The sequence below is a fragment of the Triturus cristatus genome, chromosome 6 (genome assembly GCF_964204655.1).
Source record: "Triturus cristatus chromosome 6, aTriCri1.1, whole genome shotgun sequence".
Lineage (NCBI taxonomy): Eukaryota > Metazoa > Chordata > Amphibia > Caudata > Salamandridae > Triturus > Triturus cristatus.
The window spans coordinates 218,460,520-218,486,583 of record NC_140589.1 but is presented as its reverse complement, the minus strand read 5'-3'; the positions used below and the strand labels follow the sequence as shown (position 1 = coordinate 218,486,583).

At 42.6% G+C, this 26,064-nt stretch overlaps 1 protein-coding gene across 4 annotated transcripts in view; it reads left to right on the top strand.

Moving 5' to 3' along the window:
* The window catches only part of LOC146816674 (adhesion G protein-coupled receptor F5-like), a 788,188-nt gene that overhangs the window by 684,429 nt on the left and 77,695 nt on the right, over positions 1-26,064 (top strand). For all 4 annotated transcript variants that reach the window (XM_085609153.1, XM_085609151.1, XM_085609154.1 and 1 more), the window contains 2 exons: positions 10,697-10,738; positions 10,851-10,910. In XM_085609153.1, the coding sequence (XP_085465279.1) occupies positions 10,697-10,738; positions 10,851-10,910 (102 nt within the window). The remainder of the gene's footprint in view (positions 1-10,696; positions 10,739-10,850; positions 10,911-26,064) is intronic.

The following is a 26,064-nucleotide window of genomic DNA, read 5'->3' as shown; positions in this document are numbered from 1 at the left end:
CAGATCCACAGTGCCGATTTCTCTCCTGAACCCATATTAGCATTCAGTTAATATATGTTTTTCTTGGGCCCACACGTCTAATCTAACCAGGATCACCATACCCATAATTTTCACTGAGGAGTCTAATAGGGAAATTGGTCGATAGCACCTTGGGTCTCCCCGTCTCTTTTTTTAAAAATGAGTACAATGGTGCCATCACTCCCTGTTTTAGGGAATTGACTGAGTGCTGCTGCATTGCATACTTAAGTTAGTATGGGTGCACAAAATTATTACACAGCTTTAAAAGTATTGATGGCCCTGGACCATTCCAAGGGAGCTATTTTTTAGTGCTATGGTGACCTCTTTGATGCTAACTGGCTTCAACCGTTTGAAGACTACCACTTTGGCAGGAGCCAGAAGTAAACCAATATCTACATTATTTGGATAAAAAATCCCTCCAAAGTGTTTCAACCATGCTTCGGGGGCAACAGAGACATCTATGATTGGCATTGAATTATCTATAATAAAAGGGGTAATTTCAGTCTTCCAAAACAAGATACGGTCACCAGTATCTGCTGCCCTTAGTAAGTTCTCTTCTCCTTTTTCCTAGTTGTTAGGGTTAAATATAGTTTCTTCTTAGTTCTTGGATGTGCCCCCTATTTCTTGGACGTTTTTGAAGCACATTCTTTCCTTTCTTGCTGGCTGTAACACAGTGTTTGTAAAACCAGCCATGGGCCGTACTGTTTTTGCTTTGGTTCTTTATTGGGGCTCTCAATTTATCTGCAACTGATAGGAGCCTTTGATGGTTCACTCTCCACTCAGTACAGATGTCAAACGCTTCGGTGTTCTCCTTAACTATGGACTCTGAAATGCTATTTCCGTGTATACCTGCCCATTTTGTCTGACACCATTTGTTTTGCTATTTATTTGTGCCTGTCGACTTATGGCTCATAAACTGTGAGCTCAAGGACCGAATCATTGCTAAGAACTGAGGGTTCTATCTTGAGGCATCTGACCAGATGTGGTTTGGTTAACAAGATAATTTTGTGGTCTATAATGGCACAATGTCTATTTCCATGGACTGTGGGTAGAAAAAACTTTGTATGGCTCTACCTCTTGCTCTAACGATGGGAGCTAAAGTTGAAATAAGCATTGCCAGTTCACCTTTAGCTCTCCCACAGCCAGATGGAGAATCTGGGGTAAGAATGGGTGCCTAACCATTTACATGAAAATCTTCCCTGAGCCAGGTTTCCTGCATACAGATAATATGGGCAGTATCTATGATCATAAAACACATGAGCTCCACACTGTGTGGAGGAGGGAACAAGAGGCACAGGGTTTTAGGAGCTAGCAGCCTCCAACAATAAATATTAACCACAAAAAAACTGTTCCTAAAGCGGTGACCACTATGAGGTTTGGGTTATATTGTCAGTGAAGACATCTCACAAAAAGTAACGGACTGGTCTCACACCCCACCTGGTGTGATGCTTCATCATTGACCAGTCCTCGCCCTCTAAAACCTTGGTTTGATAGAGGGCGGGCATACACCTGACGACAGGGATGCACTTCTAAACTAAGTGGGGGCCCGTGTACAAGTGAGTGTGATTAAAAATCATTATAGTTGTCCTTGTTGTGTTTTTTTAATGTGAAAGGTAACTATATGATATTAAAATCAGTTGACGGTATGTGGGGGAATTAGTGTCCCCTAACCGTTATGTGAGAGGTCGACATGTTTCTGCCGTCTTCGCCCAGGAGGGTCCAGGGCATTCATCAGGACCTAAATATATAGATGGGGGCTCCGTTCTTACCAAAAGGTGGCAAGAGTATACCACTGTGTGGGTGTGATCAATGTCACACTCCACAATTGGATGGCTTCTAAATTCAAGCCTGTAAAAGAAAATATGGAGAGAGATAAAAATATAACAACAAACAGTAGTTGTGGCGAAGTACTGAACACAATATATGCACTGTTTCAGTTTTAGGTAAGTGACTACTCGTGTGACATGTGACACTCTATTTGTGTACATGATTACAGAGATGCAAATGGTGAGAGCACGTGTCTCACTGTTCTTACCCTAAGTACCAAAGCTTCTTACCCCATGGGAGGAGGGGAGGGGAAACCCCTGTTGTCAGACCCTGTAGGAAAAAAACACAGATCACAGCTGACGTGAAAATTGTGGTCTTTGACAAGTAAAAACTCACGAAACATTCATCCACACTTGTGCTTGCGTGGTAAAATGACCCCTATATACTTTCATTCATTCAGCCATCATTCAAACACTTACTGCCTCAAGGTAAGTTTCCTGCGTGGTTCCTAGGCGACTGCTCCCGTTCCTCCCCGATGTAGGAATGGGTAGAGAGCCATCGTGCTTTATATAGTACACTTACTTAAGTTAATTGGGTTTAAGTGGTTCACAGATGGTGCTACGTGTAATCTGGTGCGTGGTTTCCTCTGTCCCTGAAGGGGAAGCCTGATCTGATCATGGCAGAACTACGCGCATGCTCAGTGTGGAGTACTAAGCTGAGGAGATGATCAATCAGGTGCACGACTTCCTGTGTCCTTGATGCGACTGCCTGATTCCAAAATGGTCGATGTGCGCGCATGCTCTGTACTGAGAAGTGAAGCGCGTGAAGGGAGAAAATTCCACCGAAGGTACCTGCTGGTGAGAGGTGGGATTGTTAAAGGAAGGTGCGCGATTTCCTGTGTCCTTCGTGCGGGTGCCTAGTTCAAGAATGGCCTGAATACGCTCATGCTCTATGTACTAATAGTGCGTGAATAGAATGCCCCTGGTGTAGTAACTGGTGAGCAGCTGTTCGCTCAGAGGCCAAGGGGAATTCTATGAAGAGCCGGGAGCTGCCCAATTGTGGGCAGGGCTGTGTGTGTGCTAACGAGCGGATGGCAGTTGAATATGCTGGTATGCGCTTGTGCAAAAATAGTGCCCCAAGTGAAATAAATGGTAAAACCCATACAAGGGGGACCATAAGGCGGAGTGTCGAACTGGCATGATGAGGTGCTCAAAATGCAAAAATGCGGGGGTGGTGGTGGGGGCCCCCTTAAAAAGATTTGGTCTTTCTTGTATGGTAGCACTATAGTGAATCATTCCTATTTGCGTGTCCAGCCTGGGTCGAAGATAAACCCAAGTAGTAAAAAGGTGACCATGAAAAGCATGTGGCCCGTTACCCTCAGGACTTTGACTTTGTTTGAAATCCAGCGTAGTGTGATACTTCTAGGGTGTACAGAGCACACGCTTAGCATACTCAGTCTAGACTGAAGGGGATGCGGCACCTACTGATGGTTTCACAGTATCGAGTGATGGTATACCAGATGTACCCAGTGTAATGGGAGTATGTATTAATCTACTTGTGGTTATTAGAGTTTTCAACACCCCATTTGGAGCCACGGTATTTCATCGTTGAGCCCTTTATCCCAGGATCGCTGACGAAACACCCATCGTTGTTCCTGTATATGTAGGGCCTTAGTAAGGTCAAACTTTTGTTTTTTCATTACTTTCAGAATTGTCCATCTCAGGCCTGTGTCTTTGTGGTTTTTTTCAGTGAAATGACGTGTCAGTTTGGTGTTGGTCTTTTTACACCGAATGGTGCTCCGATGTTCGCTGATGTGCACCTTGATTTTTATGGTGGTCAAGCCTACATATCTGAGGTCGCAGGGGCAGTTCAGGAGGTACACGACGTTCTCCGTGTTCGAGTTACTGAATTCCCGCAAGTGCCAGGGTATACCGGTCCCTATGTCCACCTACTTGGTATTGGTAAGGAGTGAGCAGGATGTACAGTTTCCACAGGAGAAGTGGCCGACGGGCCGTGGGTGGCTCCACAGGGTTTGTTGTTCCTCTTCATCAGTTGATGGCCTCTTTGCGTGTACTAGTTCGTCGCGCAGGCTCCTGTTCCTTCTATTAGCAAACAAAGGTGGCTGCCACTGGTTTCCAGCGCTGTTGAGGATGGGCCAGTTCTTGCTCACGATTTTCTGTACTTTGTTTGAAATCGGAGTGTATGTCGTAACGCATACCGGTCTTTTGGTGTTTTCTTTTATTACGTCCTCTAATAGTGACTCTCTTGGATTGTTCCTGGCTCGTTTCCTTGCTCTTCTCACCATTTTTTACCGGTAGTGGCGTTCCAGAAGTTTGTTTTCCAGTTGTTCTGCCTGTTCCTCAAAGGTTGATGTATTTGAGCAGTTCCGTCGGATTGGGAAGAACTGACCTACCGGGAGGTTTTGTCTCAGGGCCCTCGGATGGTAGCTCTCATAGAGAAGTAAACTGTCTCTATCTGTGGTTTTGTTGTGAACCTTTGTTGTGAATCATTCTTGAGTTATGGTAATGTCTACATCCAGAAAAATGGCATGGGTCATGTCAATTGTGTTTGTGAATCTGAGATGATTATCTTTGGAATTGACCTATTGGACAAATTCTGTTGCTTCTACCTCGGTACCGTGCCATACAATCAGCACGCCGTCAATGTAGCGCTTCCAGACTTTTAGTTGTTTCAGAAATGGGTTGTTCTAATTGAAAATGTAGTCTTCCTCGAATTGTTGGACATAGAGGCATGCCATGCTTGGGGCAAAAGTGCGGCCCATCGCCGTACCGGTGATCTGATGGTAGAGGGTGTCCTCGAGTTACTGCTAATTCGGCACATTCCATCACAAAATGTTGGGGAGTGATGAAATTCCAGTCCATGTTTAGGATGATTTGTTCCACCACTTCCAAGGTTCGTCTTTGTGGTATGCTTGTGTATAGGGCTTCTATATCTATTGTTATAAGTAGGTTCTCAGTTGGATCTACTTCCAGATCTCGGAGAAGACAAAGGACATCCTTAGTGTCCCTAAGGTAGGAATGAGATTTCTTCACAATCGGTCTGAGGAACCAATCACAAAACCGCGATAAACGTTCCAGAACTGATCCAATTCCAGATACGATGGGTCTTCCGGGTGGAGGGGTCCGGTTCTTGTGGATCTTGGGAAGCGTGTAGAACCTGGGCATCCTAGGATCCTCATTGATAAGGAAACCCGCCTCCTGTCTAGTAATCCAATCATTGGTGAGGACCTCCTCTACCATGTTTTTTATTCTTGTCATAAGGGATGTTGTTGGGTCAATTCTGTGTATGGCGTAGCTGACTGTGTCTGAGAGAAGTCTTTTACACTCCTCTTGGTACATCTCCTGGTCCATAACCACAATTGCTCCCCCTTTGTCCGCGGGTTTTATCACAAAACCGTGGTTGTTCTTCAGGCTTTGTAGTGCTGTGTGTTTGTTTTTTGTTAGGTTTTGGAAACCCTTTGTACTCTGGAAGTTGATACCCTCGATTTCATTGAGTACTGCTTCTTCAAAAGCTAGTACTTGGCATGAGGTGTTCTGGGACGGTGGTTGGAATGTTGACTTTTTTTTAAGTCCCGTTGTAATTTTTCCCTTTTCAGTCTTATCCTTATTATCACCAAAGTAATCGCGCAGCATGAGTTTCCTGAAGAACTGTGCGAGTTCTGTGTGAAGTACAAAGGTGTCATTCTTTGGTGTGGGGACGAAACCCAGTCATCTGGATAGGACTGTTTCCTCATCGGTAGTCAATATGTGCTTGCTGGGGTTAACAATGTTTGTTATTCCCTGCTTGTTGAGGGCATGTTCGCCCTCCCTTTGCTCCTGGTCACCACCGTAGTGGGTGGTTGGTCTTCCCACTATACCCTTGTGTTCCTTCTTTTTTGTCGGCCTCTGCCTCTGCCCTGTCCCTGGTATAAAACAGGCTGGGGACCTTGTGGGAAGCCAAATCCTGGTGGAAAGTAAGGTTGTTGCCAATAACCAAAAGAGGGTGGTGGTGCCATTGTTTGGCGATAGCCCTGTTGTCTATTCTGCTGTTGTCCTGAGCTTTTGTCACTGCTACTGTCACTCCTTTCCTCCCCCGAACTCAAAGTCCAATTCAGTGGGGTGGGTCTGAATCTTTGTTTTCTGCCTGTTTGGTGTTGTGCAGGTTTGTCATAATGTTCGTCTGTTATGATCAAAGGATTGTCCTTCTGGGTTTGGCGGATGACCAAATGATAACATTGATCATCTGAGCTTGACACTTTAGCTCTACCACCTAAAGCGATTTGATGGTAATCCTTGCTCTGCTCTGAATGCCTAGGGTTATAGAATTGATATCCTTCAATTAGTGTGTATATTTCCAATTGTGCTTCTTTATTGACCCCCAGTTCGTTTTTGTATGTTGAATGAGTTTGCAGTAGGGGATTAGGACTCGGGCTGGTCATTAAATATAGTTTCCCTTAGACCCTGTTTTTTCACCGGTTTATTGACACCCTAGAAGTATCACACTACATTGGCTTTCAAACAAAGTCAAAGTCCTGAGGGTAACGGGCCACATGCTTTTCATGGTCACCTTTTTACTACTTGGGTTCGTCTTCGACCCAGGCTGGACACGTGAATAGGAATGATTCACTATAGCGCTACCATCCAACAAAGACAAAATCTTTTAAAGGGGGCTCCCATCACCACCCCCGCATTTTTGCATTTTGAGCACCCCATCATGCCAGTTCGACCCTCCGCCTTATGGTACTCCTTGTATGGGTTTTACCATTTATTGCATTTGGGGCACTATTTTTGCACGAGCGCATACCAGCATATTCAACTGCCATCTGCTCTTTAGCACACGCACAGCCCCGCCCACAATTGAGCAGCTCCCGGCTCTACATAGAATTCCCCTTGGCCTCTGAGTGAACAGCTGCTCACCAGTTTCTACACCAGGGGCGTTCTATTCACGCACTATTAGTACATAGAGCATGCACGTATTCTGGCCATTCTTGAACTAGGCACCCACACGAAGGACACAGGAAATCGCGCACCTTCCTTTAACAATCCTACAACTCACCAGCAGGTACCTTCGGTGGAATTTTCTCCCTTCACGCGCTTCACTTCTCAGTACAGAGCAGGCGTGCACATAGACCATTTTTGGAATCAGGCACTCGCATCAAGGACACAGGAAGTCACGCACCTGATTGATCATCTCCTCAGCTTATTACTCCGCACTGAGCATGCGCGTAGTTCTGCCATGGTTAGATCAGGCTTCCCTTCAGGGACACAGGAAACCACGCACCTGATTACACCTAGCACCACCTGCGAAACACTTAAACCCAATTAACTTAAGTGAGTGTACTATATAAAGCGCGATGGCTCGCTACCCATTCCTACATCGGGGAGGAATGGGAGCAGTCGCCTAGGAACCACGCAGGAAACTTACCTTGAGGCAGTAAGGATTTGAATGATGGCTGAATGAATGAAAGTATATAGGGGTCATTTTACCACCCCAGGCACAAGTGTTGATGAATGTTGTGTGAGTTTTTACTTGTCAAAGACCACAATTTTCACGCCAGCTGTGATCTGTGTGTTTTTTCCTACAGTGTCTGACAACAGAGGTTTCCCCTCCCCTCCTCCCATGGCGCAAGTAGCTTTGGTACTTAGGGTAAGAACAGTGAGACACGTGCTCTCACCATTTGCATCTCTGTAATCATGTAACAAATACAGTGTCACATGTCACACAAGTAGTCACTCACGTAAGACTGAAACAGTGCATGTATTGTGTTCAGTACTTCACCACAACTACGGTTTGTTGTTATATTTTTATCTCTCTCCATATTTTCTGTTACAGGCTTGAATTTAGAAGCCATCCAATTGTGGAGTGTGACATTGATCACGCCCACACAGTGGTATACTCTTGCCACCTTTTGGTAAGAACGGAGCCCCCATCTATATATTTAGGTCCTGATGAATGCCCTGCACCCTTCTGGGCCAAGTCAGCAGAAACATGTCGACCTCTCACATAACTGTTAGGGGACACTAATTCCCCCACATACCGTCACCTGATTTTAATATCATATAGTTACCTTTCACATTAAAAAAACACAACAAGGACAACTATAATGATTTTTAATCACACTCACTTGTACACGGGCCCCCACTTAGTTTAGAAGTGCATCCCTGTCGTGTATGCCCGCCCTCTATCAAACCAAGGTTTTAGAGGGCGAGGACTGGTCAATGATGAAGCATGACACCAAGTGGTGTGTGAGACCAGTCCGTTACTTTTTGTGAGATGTCTTCACTCACAATATAACTCAAACCTCATAGTGGTCACCACTTTAGGAACAGCTTTTTTGTGGTTAACAGTATCTATGATCAGACATATACAATCATTCTGTCGCCGAATAACAGGAAGTGTTTTTATTTACATTTAGTAAATAAATAGATGCCTGTCTCATGTGTCCAGGTATTTTACTGTATAGTAGTCAGTGCACTCAGTATTAGGAGTGCTCAGTGTTATTACAGACTTTAGGATATATAATAACATTTGGTGCAATATTTACTAGTTCGCAGTCCTAAAGTGTATTCTCTTCTTGCACACAAATCTACAAAAGTATTTCTTACACTTACAAATCTAAGCATTATTAAAGAGAAGCACAAACATGTACATTTATTAACCAAACATACATTTGTATTGTGTGTTATAATATTTGCAATGCAGTTCACAGTTTGCAATGTAAAATGTCCGAACAGGTAGTTGAAGAAAAGAATAGTTTATTAATAATAAAAAATTTTTTTTTTTTGCCTTAATATTAATAATAATGGGCCCATAAGCTCAACAGATTGCATCATCAGACTTTAGCTGTACCCTAAAAAAAAGATGTCTGCAGTGCTGCTGCATAACTTAACACATACACAGCAGAATATTTCATTATAGAGACATTTGGCAGACCTAACATGAACACTAATGTGATAATGTAATCATTCATGAAATGCGTTGGCCTTGATGGAAAGCCCATCGAAGCAGTGGCAAACCATGAAAACACATGAAGAGAGCAGACCGAAAGTACTCTCTCTCCATATACTTTTTGTTATTATATTTTAAGAGCGGATATCATGAGGTCTTTTAGACAGCCACAATTGGCTGTGCTCTACCTTCAGTATGGTCCAGAAATGAGGTTGTGACAGTGACCCTCTAGCAAAGAGCAAGAACTCCCCTGCTACTTTCTGAGTATTTTGTGACTTCACCTAGCCTAAGGTTCAGCTAGTTGTCTATGTTCCCTGTTTTAGATCATCAATGCTGGAATCATATTTTGATTACTAACTAAAATTAAGTTTGAGCTGTGTGCCCCACAGTGGGACTGCAGACGCTAAAGCACAGGAAACTAGTTGCATTCAGTACAATCTTTTGTTGTTAAGGTTCGCATATGCCACCTTTAGTAAGCTACAAAATATTCACTAACAATTTGCTACTTCTCCCATCCACATTTTGATTTCAACACAAAGAGTCATATTTTCAAGAAACTGGCGAAGCGCGGTGTTATGCCAAAATTGGTAGCTCTGCGCCCGACAGTTTCAAAACACAGGGATGTACTGTATTTAGAAAACAAGGCACACTTCTGCGTTACCCCTAGTGCTGGCACTGAAAAAACGCATAGCGCCAGTGCAGGTAGCCTAGCCTAATTTTGTTATGGTGCCGGCGCCGCAGGGACAATTGTTCATGTGCAGGAAGGAACACCTTCCTGCACATAAACAATCTTTACAGGCGATTTACTCCATCTGTTTGTACTGCATGTGGAAAGAGCAAAATAAAAGGAGGAAAACATTTCTCCTCGTATTGCCTGCTTAAGACCAGGTTGCATATGTACAAGCCCCAATCGCCACTGGAACGTAACTTTTTGAGACGTTCCTGTGGCGACGGGGACATCGCACTATTTACAAGTCAGCGTTGAACCAATTAACCTGGCTTAACGCTGCCTTGTAAATAAGGCCCCCTTTCACCCTCTGCTTAGTGTGAAAGGGGAGGGCAATGGGTGTTGAGGTGGGCGTTCCACTGCAACACTCATTGATTCCGACACTGCCTCCAAGTTACAAGGGAGGCGTAAATAGGAGGCAGCGTCAGAATTAAGACCAGGGAAAATCTGGTCTTAACCTGGCGAAATGAGGAGAAATGTTTCATTTCTCCTCGTTTTTGCTGTTTTTATGTGTGTTGCGTTGTACAGCACACATGAAAACAGCAAAAAGTCAATGATTGTTTATGTTAGGAAGTTCCCCATTCCTGTACATAAAGAATCATTTAAAAAAATGTTGTTTTGCAACTTCTGTGTTTGCTGCATTAAGCAGCACACATAGAAGTTACTAAACAACATTTATAGATTGTTTATGTGTAGGAAGGGGGACCTTCCTGTACACAAACAATCTTCCCCTGCACGCAGGCACACTTGAACGATGGTGCAAGGGTGCCTGCATTGGTGCTCGACTCCTAAGTGTAGCACCAGCGCAGGGGGAAACACAGGGAGTGTGTTGTTAAGCCAAGGAGGTTAACAACATGCTCCACCACTTCTTTGTACATATGTCCCAAGGTATTCCTTGGCGGTATTTTCGGGCTGCCCCATACCTTGTAAATATGGTGCAGCATCATAAAAACAATGGGTGTTGCGGTGTAACGCCCACTGCAACACCCATTGCATGCCCCTATCACACTGCGTGCTGCGTGAATAGGGACATTTTTTACAAGGTGGCATTAAGCTAGTTAAATGGCTTAACGTCGTGCTGAAAATAAGGCGAAGGAGTTAACGCCATAAGAAAGTTGGAAACAGTAATGTTCTAATGGCGTTAATTCCTTGTAAATATGCCCCTAAGTATATTTGCTCGGCTGGCACACTGTGGCTTGTTCTCAAATATAACGCTGTCTTTTTTCTACATTTTAGGGATTCTTTATTCTGGTGTTCGGCGCACTTATTGATGCAAAGGTGATAATTTACGTTAATTTGTGGACAAATATCCATGAATAGTCACTGCATTGCAGCTTGTATTCAATCAATGTTCAATCTGACAAATTTTGCTTCTCTTTTTACTAAACAGACCCGGAAAATACTATTACGCAAGTTCTCTCCAACAAGATGGGCTTCCCAAGTCACCGAGGTATGTTTAGAATGGTGTCATATGTTTGAACAGGTTGTACCAGGTGTGGGGTAGAATAAATGGTTGCAGACAGCGCACAAAGCTGAAAATTGACGTTACACAAAAGTAGATGTAAGTATATGGGACAGTCACAACAAATGCCTGCAACGGTCAGGGTTCACACATTTTGTGCATTTTGTAGCAGTGTTTATTTAGGCTGCAAATTCGAGTGATGCGGCCATATTATCAAGGACGGCGTTAAAATTATCGCCACTTTAGCCGCAGAAAACTGCCGCTAAAGCGGCGATAATGGGCTTGATAATATGCCCTTGTGAATTCCCATAGACGCCCATGTTCACGCCGGAACATGGGCTTCTATGGGAATTCACAAGGGCATATTATCAAGCCCATTATCGCCGCTTTAGCGGCAGTTTCCTGCGGCTAAAGTGGCAATAATATTAACGCCGTCCTTGATATTATGGCCCATAGTCTTTATAGAATATCCTCCTCATCTGGCCTGACTAGCATGTACTACAAGTAAATAGGATCACAGATATCTTGTAAATTGACTTTAATAGGAAAAAGGTCCATACTAAAGAAAGTACAGATTTTATTATAACTGTCGGCTTCAGAAAGTCGATTTTTTAGGGAAACTGCCGCTAAAGTGGCGATAATGGGCTTGATAATATGTCCTTGAGAATTCCCATAGAAGCCCAGTGCATTTTATGTGCCATTGCAAAGGCAAATGAACCTGCAGTGCCTGAACTGGGACTGATTAGCCAATTTACAAAGAATCTTCCCTTCATAGTGGTCCTAAAATGACTATTGCCTTATAGGTGTTTATTTAAGAGTGTATATCAGGGTCGGAGGGATTTTTGCGGTATATATTGCTAGTGAATGTTTAAAATGTCTCTTTCCCGAAGATTTATAAAATTGATTTAAGACTGCCGCAAGCATCATGGCCTTACTTCCTAAATGTATGTAATGGGATTTACTATCAAGATTGTGGCTAAATACTTTTCCTAAATAGGTATATGATTTTACCATTTCCAAAAGTGTTCCACCTGTATACCAGCTAAATGCACAGCAGTGTTTTCTTCCTTTAAAAGCCATCATATTAGTCTTTTTTGTGATGTTTAAGTAGTTTATTCCTGCATACTCATTTGGAACTTCCAAATTACGTAGTACACATAGTGGGGTAAGATCAAATAAAACAACATCATCTGCATACATTAATATATATAAATTATAAGATGCAACACATGAAGGGAAATTACGTACATTTGCAAATTGGACTGGCAAAACACAGAGGGCCTTATATATGAAGGCCTTGCACCGCTGTTGTGTCACTTTTAAGTTATGCTGTGCCAGCATAATCAACTGTGCCCTATTTTCAAAGTGACACATCTAGGCAGATGCATTACTTTGTAAAGCCCTGCGCCTCATTATATCTGCATTAGGTATAATGTATGAAGGGTGGGCGTTCTCCCTTAAAAAAAGCCCTGTAGAAGTGGTGCAGTGAAACTATGAGATTTCACTGTGCCACTCCTATGACTTGACTCCAACACAATCCTTACGCCTGCTTCAAGCAGGCATAAGGAGTGATGCAGGGGATTTTACATGGGTCTCGCCCCATGTGTAATGACACATAGTTGGAGTTGCACCAGTTTACAGACACACTCCAGCAATGTGTCATTACTGCGCCACCCGATACTTCAGGATTCCTGACGTATCTGTGCAATCCTTGTGACATGGAGCGCCGTAGTGATGCAACACTTTTCATAAATGAGGCCCTGAGATATAAATGGAAAAGTAATAGGGCCTACGGGCAGCCTTGTTTTAGGCCATTCTTTGTTCGTATTTTTGGGGTTAGACCCTTACTTCCTCTCATTAACACTATGCACCTTGTAGAGGAATGTAGTGCAAAAGGTAGTCTCAGTACATTCAGAGGGATGCCCAATGTGCACAATTCCTTTCAGAAGATGGCCTGCCAACTGTGATGAATGCCGTCGAAAAATCAATGAAGGAGGTATACAGGATTTGTGATGTTTTTACCACATATTTATTAGTTAAAGTCTGGACCATCATAATGTTATCCATCACTGGGTGGTTAGATCTGAAACCTGACTGTTCTCTTGGGATACCTTCCTGTGGTAGATGCCCAATCTTGAAGTTGTTCTAGTATGCTGGCTGCAACCATCGTTCCAAATGCATCCAGGAGAACAATCTGGCAGTATTAGCTGCAGATGTTTGCAAACCTTTTATATGAAGTAATATAAAAATACTCCCTTTCCCAAGAGGAGGGGATTTGACCCGTCTGGTAACAATGATTGAAAAGAGGAGGTAGAAATTTGCCCCATCGTTCTGGATCCTTTTCCAAAGCTTTTATGGGGATTTTGTCTGGGCCCGTTGCTGCAGAAGGTCTTGCGCTTTTTGTATGTGCCACCATTTGTTTTCTTGTTGAGGTTATTACAAACCCTGTTTTTTAAAAAAAAAACTTTGTAAACATTTGTTGGATTCAGAAGATGAAGTCTCAGAATATAACATAGACATATATTTGATCCATTCTGACCCAGGGATAGGGATAGTTGGTAAAGATCGTTTTTAGCCACTGTGAATTGCGGTGAGACTCAAGAATTGCCTTGAATTTTTATTTTTTGCTGCCTGTTGAGGGACAATCCACTTCCAGTTCTGTTGAGTACCTCCCCCTTCTGTTTTGTGCAAATGATCTTTCTTTTTTTTCGTAATGCTAAGATTTCTTTTTTCCTAATGACTGAGAAATCGATGTATTAGACTCGGGGGAGCTTGTTTCTGTCCACTGAAATTTGTTTTCTTGAAGATTGTTTTTTCTGTTTTCTTTTTTGCTGTTTGGCCTATTATAGTGGATATCTCATTTGTTACTTTCTGAATAATATCCTCAAATACTGTTATTGGGTTTAACTCTTCATTTGCTTTATGAATTCCATATCATTCCCTTGTTCAACCAGCTTTGTTTACCAACCTGCCATTTGTTGGTTCAACCTGTACTTTAGTGGTTCCCATTTCCAGTTGCCAACTATTTGTTGAACCTGTAAATCGAGTATCACAAATAGAGCTGCAGTGTCCCTATCTTGACAGAAGTTAGCATGGACCTCCACAAATAAGCTATATAATTATAGGAAGATATATGATCAATTATCGACGGTCCTGCAATACCTTTCCTTATCGGTGCAGCTGATGTGTCCGGGACCACCCTTCCATTTATTATTACCCCATTAATTGCACTCAGAGATTCCAGAAGCATTCTGCCTCTTCGGTCTGCTTTCTGTGAGCTGGGAACTAAAGATTCAGGTATTTTCCATGCATCTTCCAGTGTCCTATTAGAGCACTCTGTTAACAAAACATCGGAAATGTTAGCATTAAAGTCTCTCATTGATAGCAATCTGGCTTTATTACTGTGCTAAAGTGTAATTTCAATCTATTCAAATATCTCAAATAAGATAGAGTTATACTGATGACCGGTAGACACATATGTATTAAACAAAAGAACGGAATTTCGCATATTTTGAGAGGGAAGTGAAAGTATCTCAATATCCCATAGAAAATCCATTGACAATAATATTGCAAGACCATCTTTTGCATGACCTTTCGTTACTGACTGCGGTGGAATGTCTATAATATAGTATAATCCATATTATTTTTTTCAACATGCCATGTCTTTTGAACACAACAGACTGCAGGGTTCACCTCTGTCAATGATTCTATAGCCTAAGCCATACCTTGTAATGAATGCCCCTCTGCTTTATTGGTGAGCAAAAATAAAAAAGCTGCCTGCAAAACTGTCAGGTGTCTGAAATGCCAACCCTAAATCCAATGAACATCCACCAACCTCCACAAATCTCTGACCCTATAGAAAATAAATGTGCTATTAGAGAAAGAAACATGGGCATTACAGAGGATAGAGACAGACAGACAGACAGAAAACACAGCATTCTGTGGTACTGGTTCAGTGGTAGCTTCTATCTCACATATTGTAATTTGTCAACCCAGTGAAGTCAGATCTTCACACCTGGATTACTGAGGTGTCTAGCGATCTTCACGGTCATAAATTAAACCACTGAAATATTGCTTGGCAGTCTCCAAAAAGAGACAAACTGCTGGCAAATGCTGCAAATACCAAGAGATTTTTCCAATATTCGCTTTAAAGTGAGGCCAAACAAATGTGCAGAAGCGAAGAATAGGTGCGAACTAAGACTGCAGCATTAGAACCAAAACGTTGCCAGGTACAGACTGCATGGGAAAGGAACCTTTTATACTGACAGCCACTTTCACCCCAAAAGGTGTTGTGTTAACTAAGATTCTGGCTTAGCTCTATAAGGTTTGTTATCACACCCACAGGTGACACAAGTGAACTTAGTTCAATGCACCAGCAAAGGTTGTTGACACCCCGCATAATCCCACCCAAAACATAGTTGAAGTGGCGTCTATACTTTTGGATTACTAATGTTCCCTGAACAGTGAATTGAAGCACAATGGTAATTCGAGTAGCGTAATTTTGTTCTTTACAATATAACACACAAACTAAGAAAAATACACTTTAACTGATTAAACTTTTATTTCAACAGTCTCATCGTGTTGCTTAGGACATCTAAAACAACCACACAGAACAATATTAAAACATCACAAATGCATTCTGCAAACAATGAGAGTAAAATGAACATTTCTACCATAGTTAGCCATCAATCTAACACTCTTAAACCTTCTTCTTTGTCCTTTACTAGGAAAGCTTGGAGTAGTGTAACTTGCACCTAGAGTTTCTAAGTGGGAATCAGTGCACTGCATATCAGTTTACAGCAGAATACTGTAGTTATCAGTCTTCTGGAGAGAGTGTTCCCTGAAATGGAAAACACACAGCAGCAGCAGATTTTCTCTACTCAGACCTGGCTCAGTATCAGCTTTCAGCATAGAAAAAGATGCAGCAGCAGCACAGCAATCTGGCAGTCAAGATCTTCTTAGGTAATATCTTGTGCATTATTCTGGGACGAAGGACTGCTCCTCCCAAGTGGTAAATAGGCAGACCATATATAATGTATATTATCTGAGACGGGAATTTCTGACATTGCCTCAGGAATGTCTGACATAAAGTATGTGCATCACGATTCTAGACTTAGATGCATTCTTATATACAAAAAAGGTACAAACGCATCAGTTCAGACTACACTGTTAATGGAATGTTTCTTGTATGGGCTTGAGATAGAGATAACAAGGCACATGGCCCAGACTGATGTCGCATCAGGTGTTTTTATCAATCCCGTTGTCTGAGACACTTGACACTTTTACAGGGTCTTGGAAAGATAATGACAGACAACATCTGTGTCAAAGGCAGACATGTTGAGGATTCTCTAAAATAGCGTCTCATCCTTCTAAAAATGGAGTTTGGCCGTATGTGCTTCACGTCAAAGGTTTGTCCCAGCCCAGAAGTTTGCCGGTCACTGGTTTAGTTTTTAGCATGTCTGGGAAACCTTTGTTCTCCTTGTCATCCTAAGCCTCCAATGTTTACCCTTTATGATACAGTGTTGCTTCTCCCAATCTTAGAGAAGCAGCAAACTCAATCCAACCAGCGATGAACCTTGGGAGGAGAGGCGAGCAGGTTGGTCCCAGTCTCCTCCTGGTTGTCAGAGCAGTTTATAGCCAACTATTTTTTAAGTCCTCAGATTTTGGATTTGGCCATCTGTGTAACTTTAGCACCAGAACCAAGGATCCAGGACCAGTGGGACACCGCATGGGGTTTAAGGACTCACTCAGGCTGGGTCTAGGTGAAGGTTCAAGATGGTGGGAATCTTTTGTGTCCCTGTGACTCTGAACAGGAGGCCAGCAGACTAGCCCTTGGAGTCACTCTGATAGGCCTGGGGTCAGGTGAAGATGCAGGGCTGCCCTCTGAGAGTTCAAGGCTGGTTCCAGGCAGCAAAGCTGTCCTTCCAAGTTCAGCAAAGCAGTCTTGCAGAGTGCACAGCAGGCGGCCCTTAGAGACTTCTTCCAAAGATCTAGGAGTGAACTGAATAGTTGGTGTCGGAGGTCCTATTTTTACACACAGGGGCCCCTTCTCCTGGAAGGGGGGGAGGGGAAGCTTTTAGACAGTGGCTTTGAAGTATTTGGAATTTACTGGCTCAAAGATGGCTGTAACGACAATGTGGAGGGGATAGATCCTTTTTGTGAAGGCAGAAGAGTTCCTATTCAGGTGCAAGTAGGGTTGGGCTCAGCTATGCTCCCAAGCACGTTCAGGCACACCTAATTGTGTGACTGTCTGGGAGGAATTCACAGAGTCTATCAGTTACATCCAGTCTTGTGACCCAAGACAGGGTGCAGGCACAAAAAGGCTACAGGCAGAAAAATGGCAACTTTCTAAACATCCTCCTATTTTGCTGAATTTGTTTTTGTTAGCTTTAGGACATTGTGCATTTTACCACCTCTAACCAGTGCTACTGTGCTTCTGCTCACCCCCTAACACATAGTAAAATTGGTTTACACCTGGTTGGCAATCTTAGTATGGGTGAATACTATGTCAATGTATACCATGATATATGCAGGCCCAACAACGGCAATACCAATAAATGCAATGTGAACGTGTGCCATAAACTAGACCTGCATAATCATGTCAATACAAATAAATGCACTGTCATTGTATGCCATAAACTATGTATGCATAACAGTGTAAATACCAGTAGAAACAATGTCAATGTACGCCATGATCTAGGCACGCATAACAATGTCGATATCAGTAAAGACACTCTCAATATACCCTAGGACAACTGTACACACAATGCTGAGGATGTCGGTAAAAATGATATCAGTGACCGCGACATTATTTGTAGAAGTTCTATCAAACTCGTATCATTGCTGTTGGATTCACCCAAAGTGACCTCCCCATCAACCCCAAGTCAGAGATACATGGTCAGACAGGCCCTGTGACCCCAACCCACGTCTATCGAGTGACAGGCCACAGGAACGGTCTCTTAGTCCAAAGACAAACGCACACCAAGGGAAAACCCTGATGGATCTCACAGATAGACAGTTGCCCAAATGAAGCACGTTTCACAAGACGTGCGCATTCCCCAAAAATACCACACAGGTAGATGCCACATGTAGATAGGAACACTCAGCCATTCAGGACACAACATGCACATCACATGTAGTGATCATGTGCTCACCAGACATCTGGACACATACACACTGGAAAATGGGAGCCAAATTCACAAGATAACTTGGGCTAGAGTGTGCACTGCTCTTTTAGACAATACGTCTGTAATTATAATCAATAGGCTTGACTGCAGTTTATGTGTTTTTCTCATGAGGGAATTTATTCTTCATTATTTACTCATGTTTTTATTTAAATATATGTGTGTGTATAAAGTATACCAATCAATTATTCATTATTGATTTAACATGAAAAGAATCGATTTTCAAACAATACATGTACAATTTCTATAAACAAATTCAATGCAAGTATCAACAGAAGGTTAAGTTGAGCCCAATGCATTCCAGGAAGGTGGCCCCTTCGTCAGAGGCATATCTTTCACACTGCCATAGATCCTATGTTGTTTGTAAACAATCAACAGCGTATGAGTGTGATCACTAGTCTCTCAATGAAATGGCTGATCGCCAATACTTCGTATCCATCCTTGGAATGGAGTACTATGCCGGAATTGGTGCTTGAATTTTTAGAGAACAGAGGTTATTAGAACAGGGATAAACTGGGATTGGCGATCAGCCATTTCATTGATAGACCATGATGAAGATGCGCTTCCAAGAATGCAGAATTGGTTTATTGTACCAGACAAGATGTATTTATTGTTGGCCAAAACTCTGTACAGCTAGAGACAACTCTGTCGATAATCTCCCCGCCGCTGTGTTTAATTAAACCAACTAGTTCCTGTTTTGCCAAATGTCTCTTCATTTATTTAAGGTAAATTCATATCTGAGCAACATTTTGTATATTTAATTCACTTATTCCTAGGGCCTGTAAATTGAATGCTACTAGTAGGCCTTCCACCCTTTTTGTGCCACCAAAATAACTAGCCCTTTAAAACATGTCCCGGGCCTATCATTGCAGTCTGTATGCAGCTGTAACCCCTGTGCTATGCCTTAAACTCTCCTTTTATTTCCTACAAGTCCCCCCTTCGATAGCTCCTAGGTAGCTCACAGGGCAGGGTGCATTGTAATTAAAAGATTGGGCATGTCCTTTTAAGTTATACATGTCCTGGTAGTGAAAAACTCCTAAAAAGCAATTTCACTAGTGTAAGACCATAGGATGACATTAGGTACCTACCACTGGCAATGAGGCCCCAATCACAATATAAGGTCCAGTCAAGGTCTCAAAAAATTATTATTCCCTTGCTCAACCGTTGTTAGCTGGCTGCGAGCAGGCAGGTTTAACTTAGGAGACCGGTCTGGAAAGTATTTAAAAACACCAATACTTTAAATAAGTAAAAAACAGCACACAATAAAAATGCAACACTATATTTATAACAAAAGGAAATATTTTTTACAAAAATTGACACCAAAATGACAAAAAACAAATGTAGGGAACCAGAGATATGAATTTGTAAAGATTAAAGTAAAACTAGTGCTTAGAAGCAAATAATGCTCAAACAGTTAAAAAAGGTCATGCTGCAGCGAAAGTCACCCTGGCAGCCGCCTGGAAAAGGAGGGAGGCACCCGCGATCTCCCTTTGGCACTCTAGACCATGGAAACTACTCAGTCTGGAACAAATGTCAGATGTCTTTCGAGACGATTTTAAGAACTTCGAATTCAAGTGGGGACCCCTGGTTGCCTTCCTCTCACGAGGTCTACCATCTGCTGTATGCCCTTCGTCTATTAGAGCCCTTCATCTTATTCAACTATAAACTGCCTTACACGCCCATAGTCAGGCTAGCTGTTTGAACACTGCCGCCACCAGTGTCGGGGAGGGGGAGGGAGGGAGGGGTTGTTTTCATTTTTGTTCCCGTTATCCCCCGGTTGGGGATTGTTCCTGCACAAATATAAGCTATTCAGGTGCCTCCCTCCGACGAGGGACTCAATGCGTTTTCCACTGCAAAAGAAAGATGAGACGCATGCAGACATACTGCCTATCACTAAACACAGTTAAAGACCTCACCCACACCCCGTCAATGTAAGAAACTGTAACCCTTTTTTTAACAATCCAGTGATTCCGGGGTTGGACTGATACGGAATGTTATGTGTTCTTAGCCACTCACAGTCTCATTGAATCCAGACACCTCCTGCGAGGGGTGACTTGATAGCTTTGTCGTATGATGTACTTTGGAAAAAACGAATAAAATATGTTTGACAAAAAAAAGGTCATGCTGGACTGAACTAATGTCAAGAGTTCAGGCCACCTACAATGTAACACTTTTACAGTTACTTCCAGAAGTGTTTCTAGATGCAGGAAAGTGATCCACAACACCAGTCAAGGGTTCAGAATCCTTGAGGACGGATGCTTACAGAGTAGATTATTCAGGAAAGCAACATCATGTAATTCGGTACTCCATGCATCCAGCTCACATCCACCACACCAAATCCGGTCAATCCCATTTGGAGAACTTGTCAGGGTGAGACGAAACTGTAGCACCGACACGGATTTTGAAACACATAAAAGGAGTACCCTCAAGAGATTTAAAAATCATGGGTACACTCAGGAGGTCCTGAGAAGGGCAGAGCGGAGAATTGACTCAGTCACTAGGGTAGACACTCTGAAAGACAAAACGACATCAAACAAACAGGATAATAAGGTAAGACTGGTCACCAACTATAATGACTGGTCTGGGATCTTGAGACGTAGCCTTACTAAGCATTGGCATCTACTTAAGGCTGACAGATCACTTAACGATTACATCAGCAACAAACCAGACATTACTTTTAAAAGGGGGATCTCACTTTCTCATATTTTGAGTCCTAGTTATCCTATACCCAAGAACACAGACAATTGGTTGACCACGTACTCTTGTGGTTTTTCCGGTTGTGGCAAATGCACGGCTTGCAAATGGGCACATAATAGAATCACTGAATTTGGAGGCCCTGGTGGCAGAATTTACAAAATCAGGACCAACATCACTTGCCTCACCAAATTTGTGATTTACGTTATAGAGTGCAAATGTGGGCAAAAATACATTGGCAGTACCATTAGACCTTTACGCGACAGGATTGGAGAACACATGAGAGCAGTTAAGAATGGGGATATGAGATACCCTATAGCTGCTCATATGTCTATCTGCCCCAAACAAACGACAATGAAACGCTTCGAGTACTATGGCATCGACTATATACCCAGACACCCCCGGGGTGGGAATCGGGAACTGACACTGAGTCGCAAAGAGGCACTCTGGATTCTAAAAATGAGGAGTACTGAATGCGGCTTGAATATTGACCATGAGCTCCATTACTTCCTGGGCAGATAGACTTGACTGGTAACTAATACGAAATAGCTTAAAAATGATATATGAGTATACTACCAATGTCGTACTGTGCCTTTTAGTCTTAGAAGAGAGAAATAAATGTGGCACACAAGGTTACAGTTCTGTCTACCCTACTCTTGAATGTTTTAGTATATAATACGCTGCAATCAATGATGTACTGTTCATATTCACAGAACAATTCAATGCTAACAATGTCACGCTAAGGTTAGACTAATAATTTCGTAACCAGGACTCTAAATGTTTATGTTCACTTTGTATGTGTACTTCCGAACACAGGGATGTGTTGATACCCTTTGCTTTTTATTGTACATGTGCATGAATTCTGTACCTATTTGAATATTTTATTCTGAGATCTCACATTGACCGAACCATTTGTTGACCTTACTTGTGGAGAGACTAGGGGCACTCACCTTAAGAAATCATATCTACCGGCACAAATATAGCCGACTCATGCACACATCACGTCCATAATTGATTTGAAAACTAATCACAATCGATTTTGCACTCCTTTCAGGCCAAAACAGGCCTCATTGATCGTAAATGGTGATTTTGACTGAGGAACACCAGAACGGTGATATTTGAGATCCAACGGAATCAGAACGATTTCAAACACCTCATTGGATCGAGATACGTATAGTGATTGAATCCGCGTATTACTCTTTATGTCAATCACTTATAATATTGGGACCGAAGTCTTATCGGACTATAAATACAAATGTAGGGACCAATAGTGACAAGCACGGGTCCCCACTCGTGGGTTGGGAGGCTGTATCATCACGCAGAGTCTTTTCACTATGTTAATCTTATTGACGAACGTGCTGACGCGCGAACCTGGATATATTCCCGGTTTGACTTTTTGTCACGTGACATAAACACACGGAGGACGGGCTGCCATACTCGGCGGACCCGGCTCGTACGCTTAGAGGATACATGTGAGAACGAGGGCACGATATTTGGGAAGAATAAGTCAGGTAAGGAGAATGCGTTTAACCTGATTCGAGGTTGGTTGCATGTTGGAACGGCACTCTGTTTCCACAAGGTGATTTTCGTATATGCCCCATATGGGTTATTACGATTGTTTGTTAAACGGAGTCAGGGACTTATCTCGTGACACTGCAACAGGGTATGAGTGATATTCAGGATGCCAATTGGAATCACCTAGGATCTTATGATCCTATAGACAAATAGAGCATGGCTTGTGCTTTGGGCTTGCATAATTGGCAGCGTATTTGCGATGGGACCTTTTGGAATTAGCAGATACGGGACGACAAGCATAGAATTAAAGTTTTCATTTATAACAGACAGCGTTGTTTGGAATAACAAGATTACGCTATAGATCGTCTGGACCGTGACGTATGTATTTTTCATCCCCATAGTGAAGTGTTTGCACACGAACGCCTCCCTGTTGATTCTGTGGAATCCCTCGTTTCTACTATTGAACCTAGAACCCCTTGTGGGCCGGAATTACAACCACAATTAAAGTAGGTTTAGCGACTTTTTAGCTCGGAAATTGCTCACTGAAATGACGACTGGATCATCATTTAATGTTTTTCATTTTATTGTATTTCCCTGGTGTAAACAGAGATTTCAAGAATACCAAGAGAGGTAAACAATTCACCTCGGTATTTTGGGTGTTATTTATTCAGTCACGTTTTGTTTTAACGATGACATGGCACTTACCTCCCACGACGGCGATAATGTTATCAGTAATTCGCACAGCCAGCAGTTCACTTAGCAATCACGTAGTTTCACAATCGGGCCTTTCTCTCTCCATGTGTTTGGTTTGCTTCGAAGACTTTTTGCTCATCATTCCCCTTATGGGTTCCTATCTTCCTTTAGGAAACTCAACCTTCCCTCACACAATTACTCACTGTGTTTGGGATCACGATGCCAAACTTAATGTTGACTACTGTGGATTGCAGTTACTGTATGTACTTTCATGGTATGAGCTGGCATTTTTCTGTTTATTTGCACAGCCTTGAGGAAGTCGCGGGATCACACTCCCGATGCGACGAAACACGTGTTGGCTGTAATCTCGACACTTCACCTGGACTCGTCTTAATAAAGAAGACAAGAAGAAAACTGCACTCTGTGTTTCAAAGAGAGAAATTCTTTTATGTACTCATATTTCATGTGTGAATTGAACTAAAGCACTTATATTTACCACGTGTGCTGAGGCTTCAGCATTAAGTAACGTTAAGCTCCGGCTTACATTTGTAGAGTGTGTGGTGTCTCTACGCCTTTCAGCACCGTCGTATTAGGGGACCGGTAACACTTGTGCACTTTCTCTGTAGCGCCATATACCTATGACACATACCACAGACCATTAAAATTAGCATTCTCAATAGGTGGCTGCACTGAGAACACCATGCCTAATAATATGGGAGACAGACCGAACAGGGACAAAGAAGCCGAGGATTTGTTCAACAACATTGCTAGCAACACACCCCTGAGCACACTGTCGCAGGGTGGTTCCACTACTAAGAAGGAAGGCCTAAGAGAGAAATTCGTTAGGCTAGAGAAATTAAAGAAAAATGAACTCTCACGGTGGTAGGATGCCGCCACCTTAAAACAGTATATAAAACTCAAAAGGATTCCTAGGGGTCTGAGGTCACAAATCCTGCCTACCTATGAGGATTTGGAAGTAGACTTAATGAATGAATGGGAAAAGGAACTGTGTAACAACTCTAACAAATTGATGAACATATTGATAGAGAACTGTGAGAGGAAAGTCACACAACTGCAGAGAGACATAGACACGTTGGAGTCCGAAATTAAGGAGCTGAATATACCAGAGGGAACTTTTAAGAATTACGCTATCCTTAATGACATTATAGAACGCCACGTAGCAGATATAAAGATACTTAAGGCACGTAAGTTAAGAAGAGATGAGCGTGACTACTGCGAGGGACGTATTTTTACCTTCGCCAAGAAATATGATCACCTTATACCCAGGGATACACAACAGACCAGGACTGAGGGTGGCTCACTGGGATCCAGCTCTACCTCCCTCAACACGACACATACAAGTGGCAGTGAGGCAGAGGAATTGGGCAATGCCAGCAATACTGGTAGTAATTTTTTAGCGGAGGTAGCAAGAGTCAAGAGGGGGAACAAGGAGTACAGACGGGCACCTCAAGGAGAAAAACCAGGAGGGGGAAGAGAGGAGGAAAGAAAGGAGGACACGCCAGGGGTCAGGACCAGGTCCTGGAACCAGAGGAGATAGATAACGTAAATATCATCAACTTAAGTGACACACAACTGTCTCAAGATGCTATATCAGTACTAACCAGAGGAATGAATTTTTGTCCTAAAGTTACGGGTGATATTTGTGATGTAAAAATAGATCTGTTCAAATTTGTCAGACGTATTAAACTTAAGAAGCATTTTGAATCAACTAATATTGTTAATAAACGTGTGAACAAACATTTGGGCATGTCTACACTTAGTGAAAACTCGATACAAGACGTCATAGACACCAGACTCCTCTTGTCATTAACAGAATGCGAAGACGAAGCCACAACTACAGATGCTATTTTGAGAGATCTAAACATCACCACAGACTGTAACATCTCTAGCAACCTCAGAGAGAAGTCTAAATGGACTCCCACACTGACCGCTGGCAACAATGTTGACATATTCCATAAACTAGTATTAGCAGACTTAGATAAACATGAAGACAGTAAAACAGTCACTCACTCAACACAGGACAACTTAACGCGAGAGGAACGTAAAGCGTTGAAAGACTTGAGCAACAATTGTGACCTAACTATTCGGGAGGCTGACAAGGGGGGCAACATGGTGGTTATGCGTAGCCTGGACTACAATCAAGAGATCAGATCACAACTCGCAGATCCTGAATGCTATGAGCCACTTAGTATTAATCCAATTTGGGTTCTTACAGATCACATAAACACGCAACTCAGACGTTGGCATGGGCTAGGTTTAATTGATGATGACGAACTGACATTTCTGAAAGTGGATAGACCGAGGTTCCCTTGCCTATACACTTTACCCAAAATCCACAAGACTTGTCCTTTTCCCCCTGGCAGACCTATTATATCGGGTATTGGGGGCCCGACAGACAAAATCTCAGAATATATTGACACATTTCTGAAACCCATGGTGGTTAACCTCCCCTCTTATATCAGGGACACAAAACACATTCTAAGCACTTTAGCTGATTTTACCTGGGAAGATGGGATGATCATGGTAACTTTGGATGTCACAGCGCTGTATACCAGCATTAAGAGAGAGGCAGGGATGATGGCGGTAAGAAGAATGCTATATAACAGATCAGCTACTACTTGGGAGCATACTGAAATGCTGATGGAAATGGTGACATTGCTACTAGACAATAATGTATTCCTATTTCAAGGTGACTGGTACAGACAGAAGCAGGGTGTTGCAATGGGCTCCAGATTTTCTCCTTCGTATGCCAATCTCTTCATGGGATGGTTCGAAGCGATGATGATCTGGGGCCCACTGGGCACAAACTGGAATGACTCAATATTATACTGGGGAAGGTATATTGATGATTGTTTTATGATTTGGACGGGGTCCCAAACACGACTCATCGGATTCATAGAACATCTTAATGCCAATGACCAAAATATCCGCTTCACCTCTGAACAGAGTACAAACAGAATTTCCATCCTAGATGTGGAATTTTATGTGGAGGACGGATGCTTACAGAGTAGATTATTCAGGAAAGCAACATCATG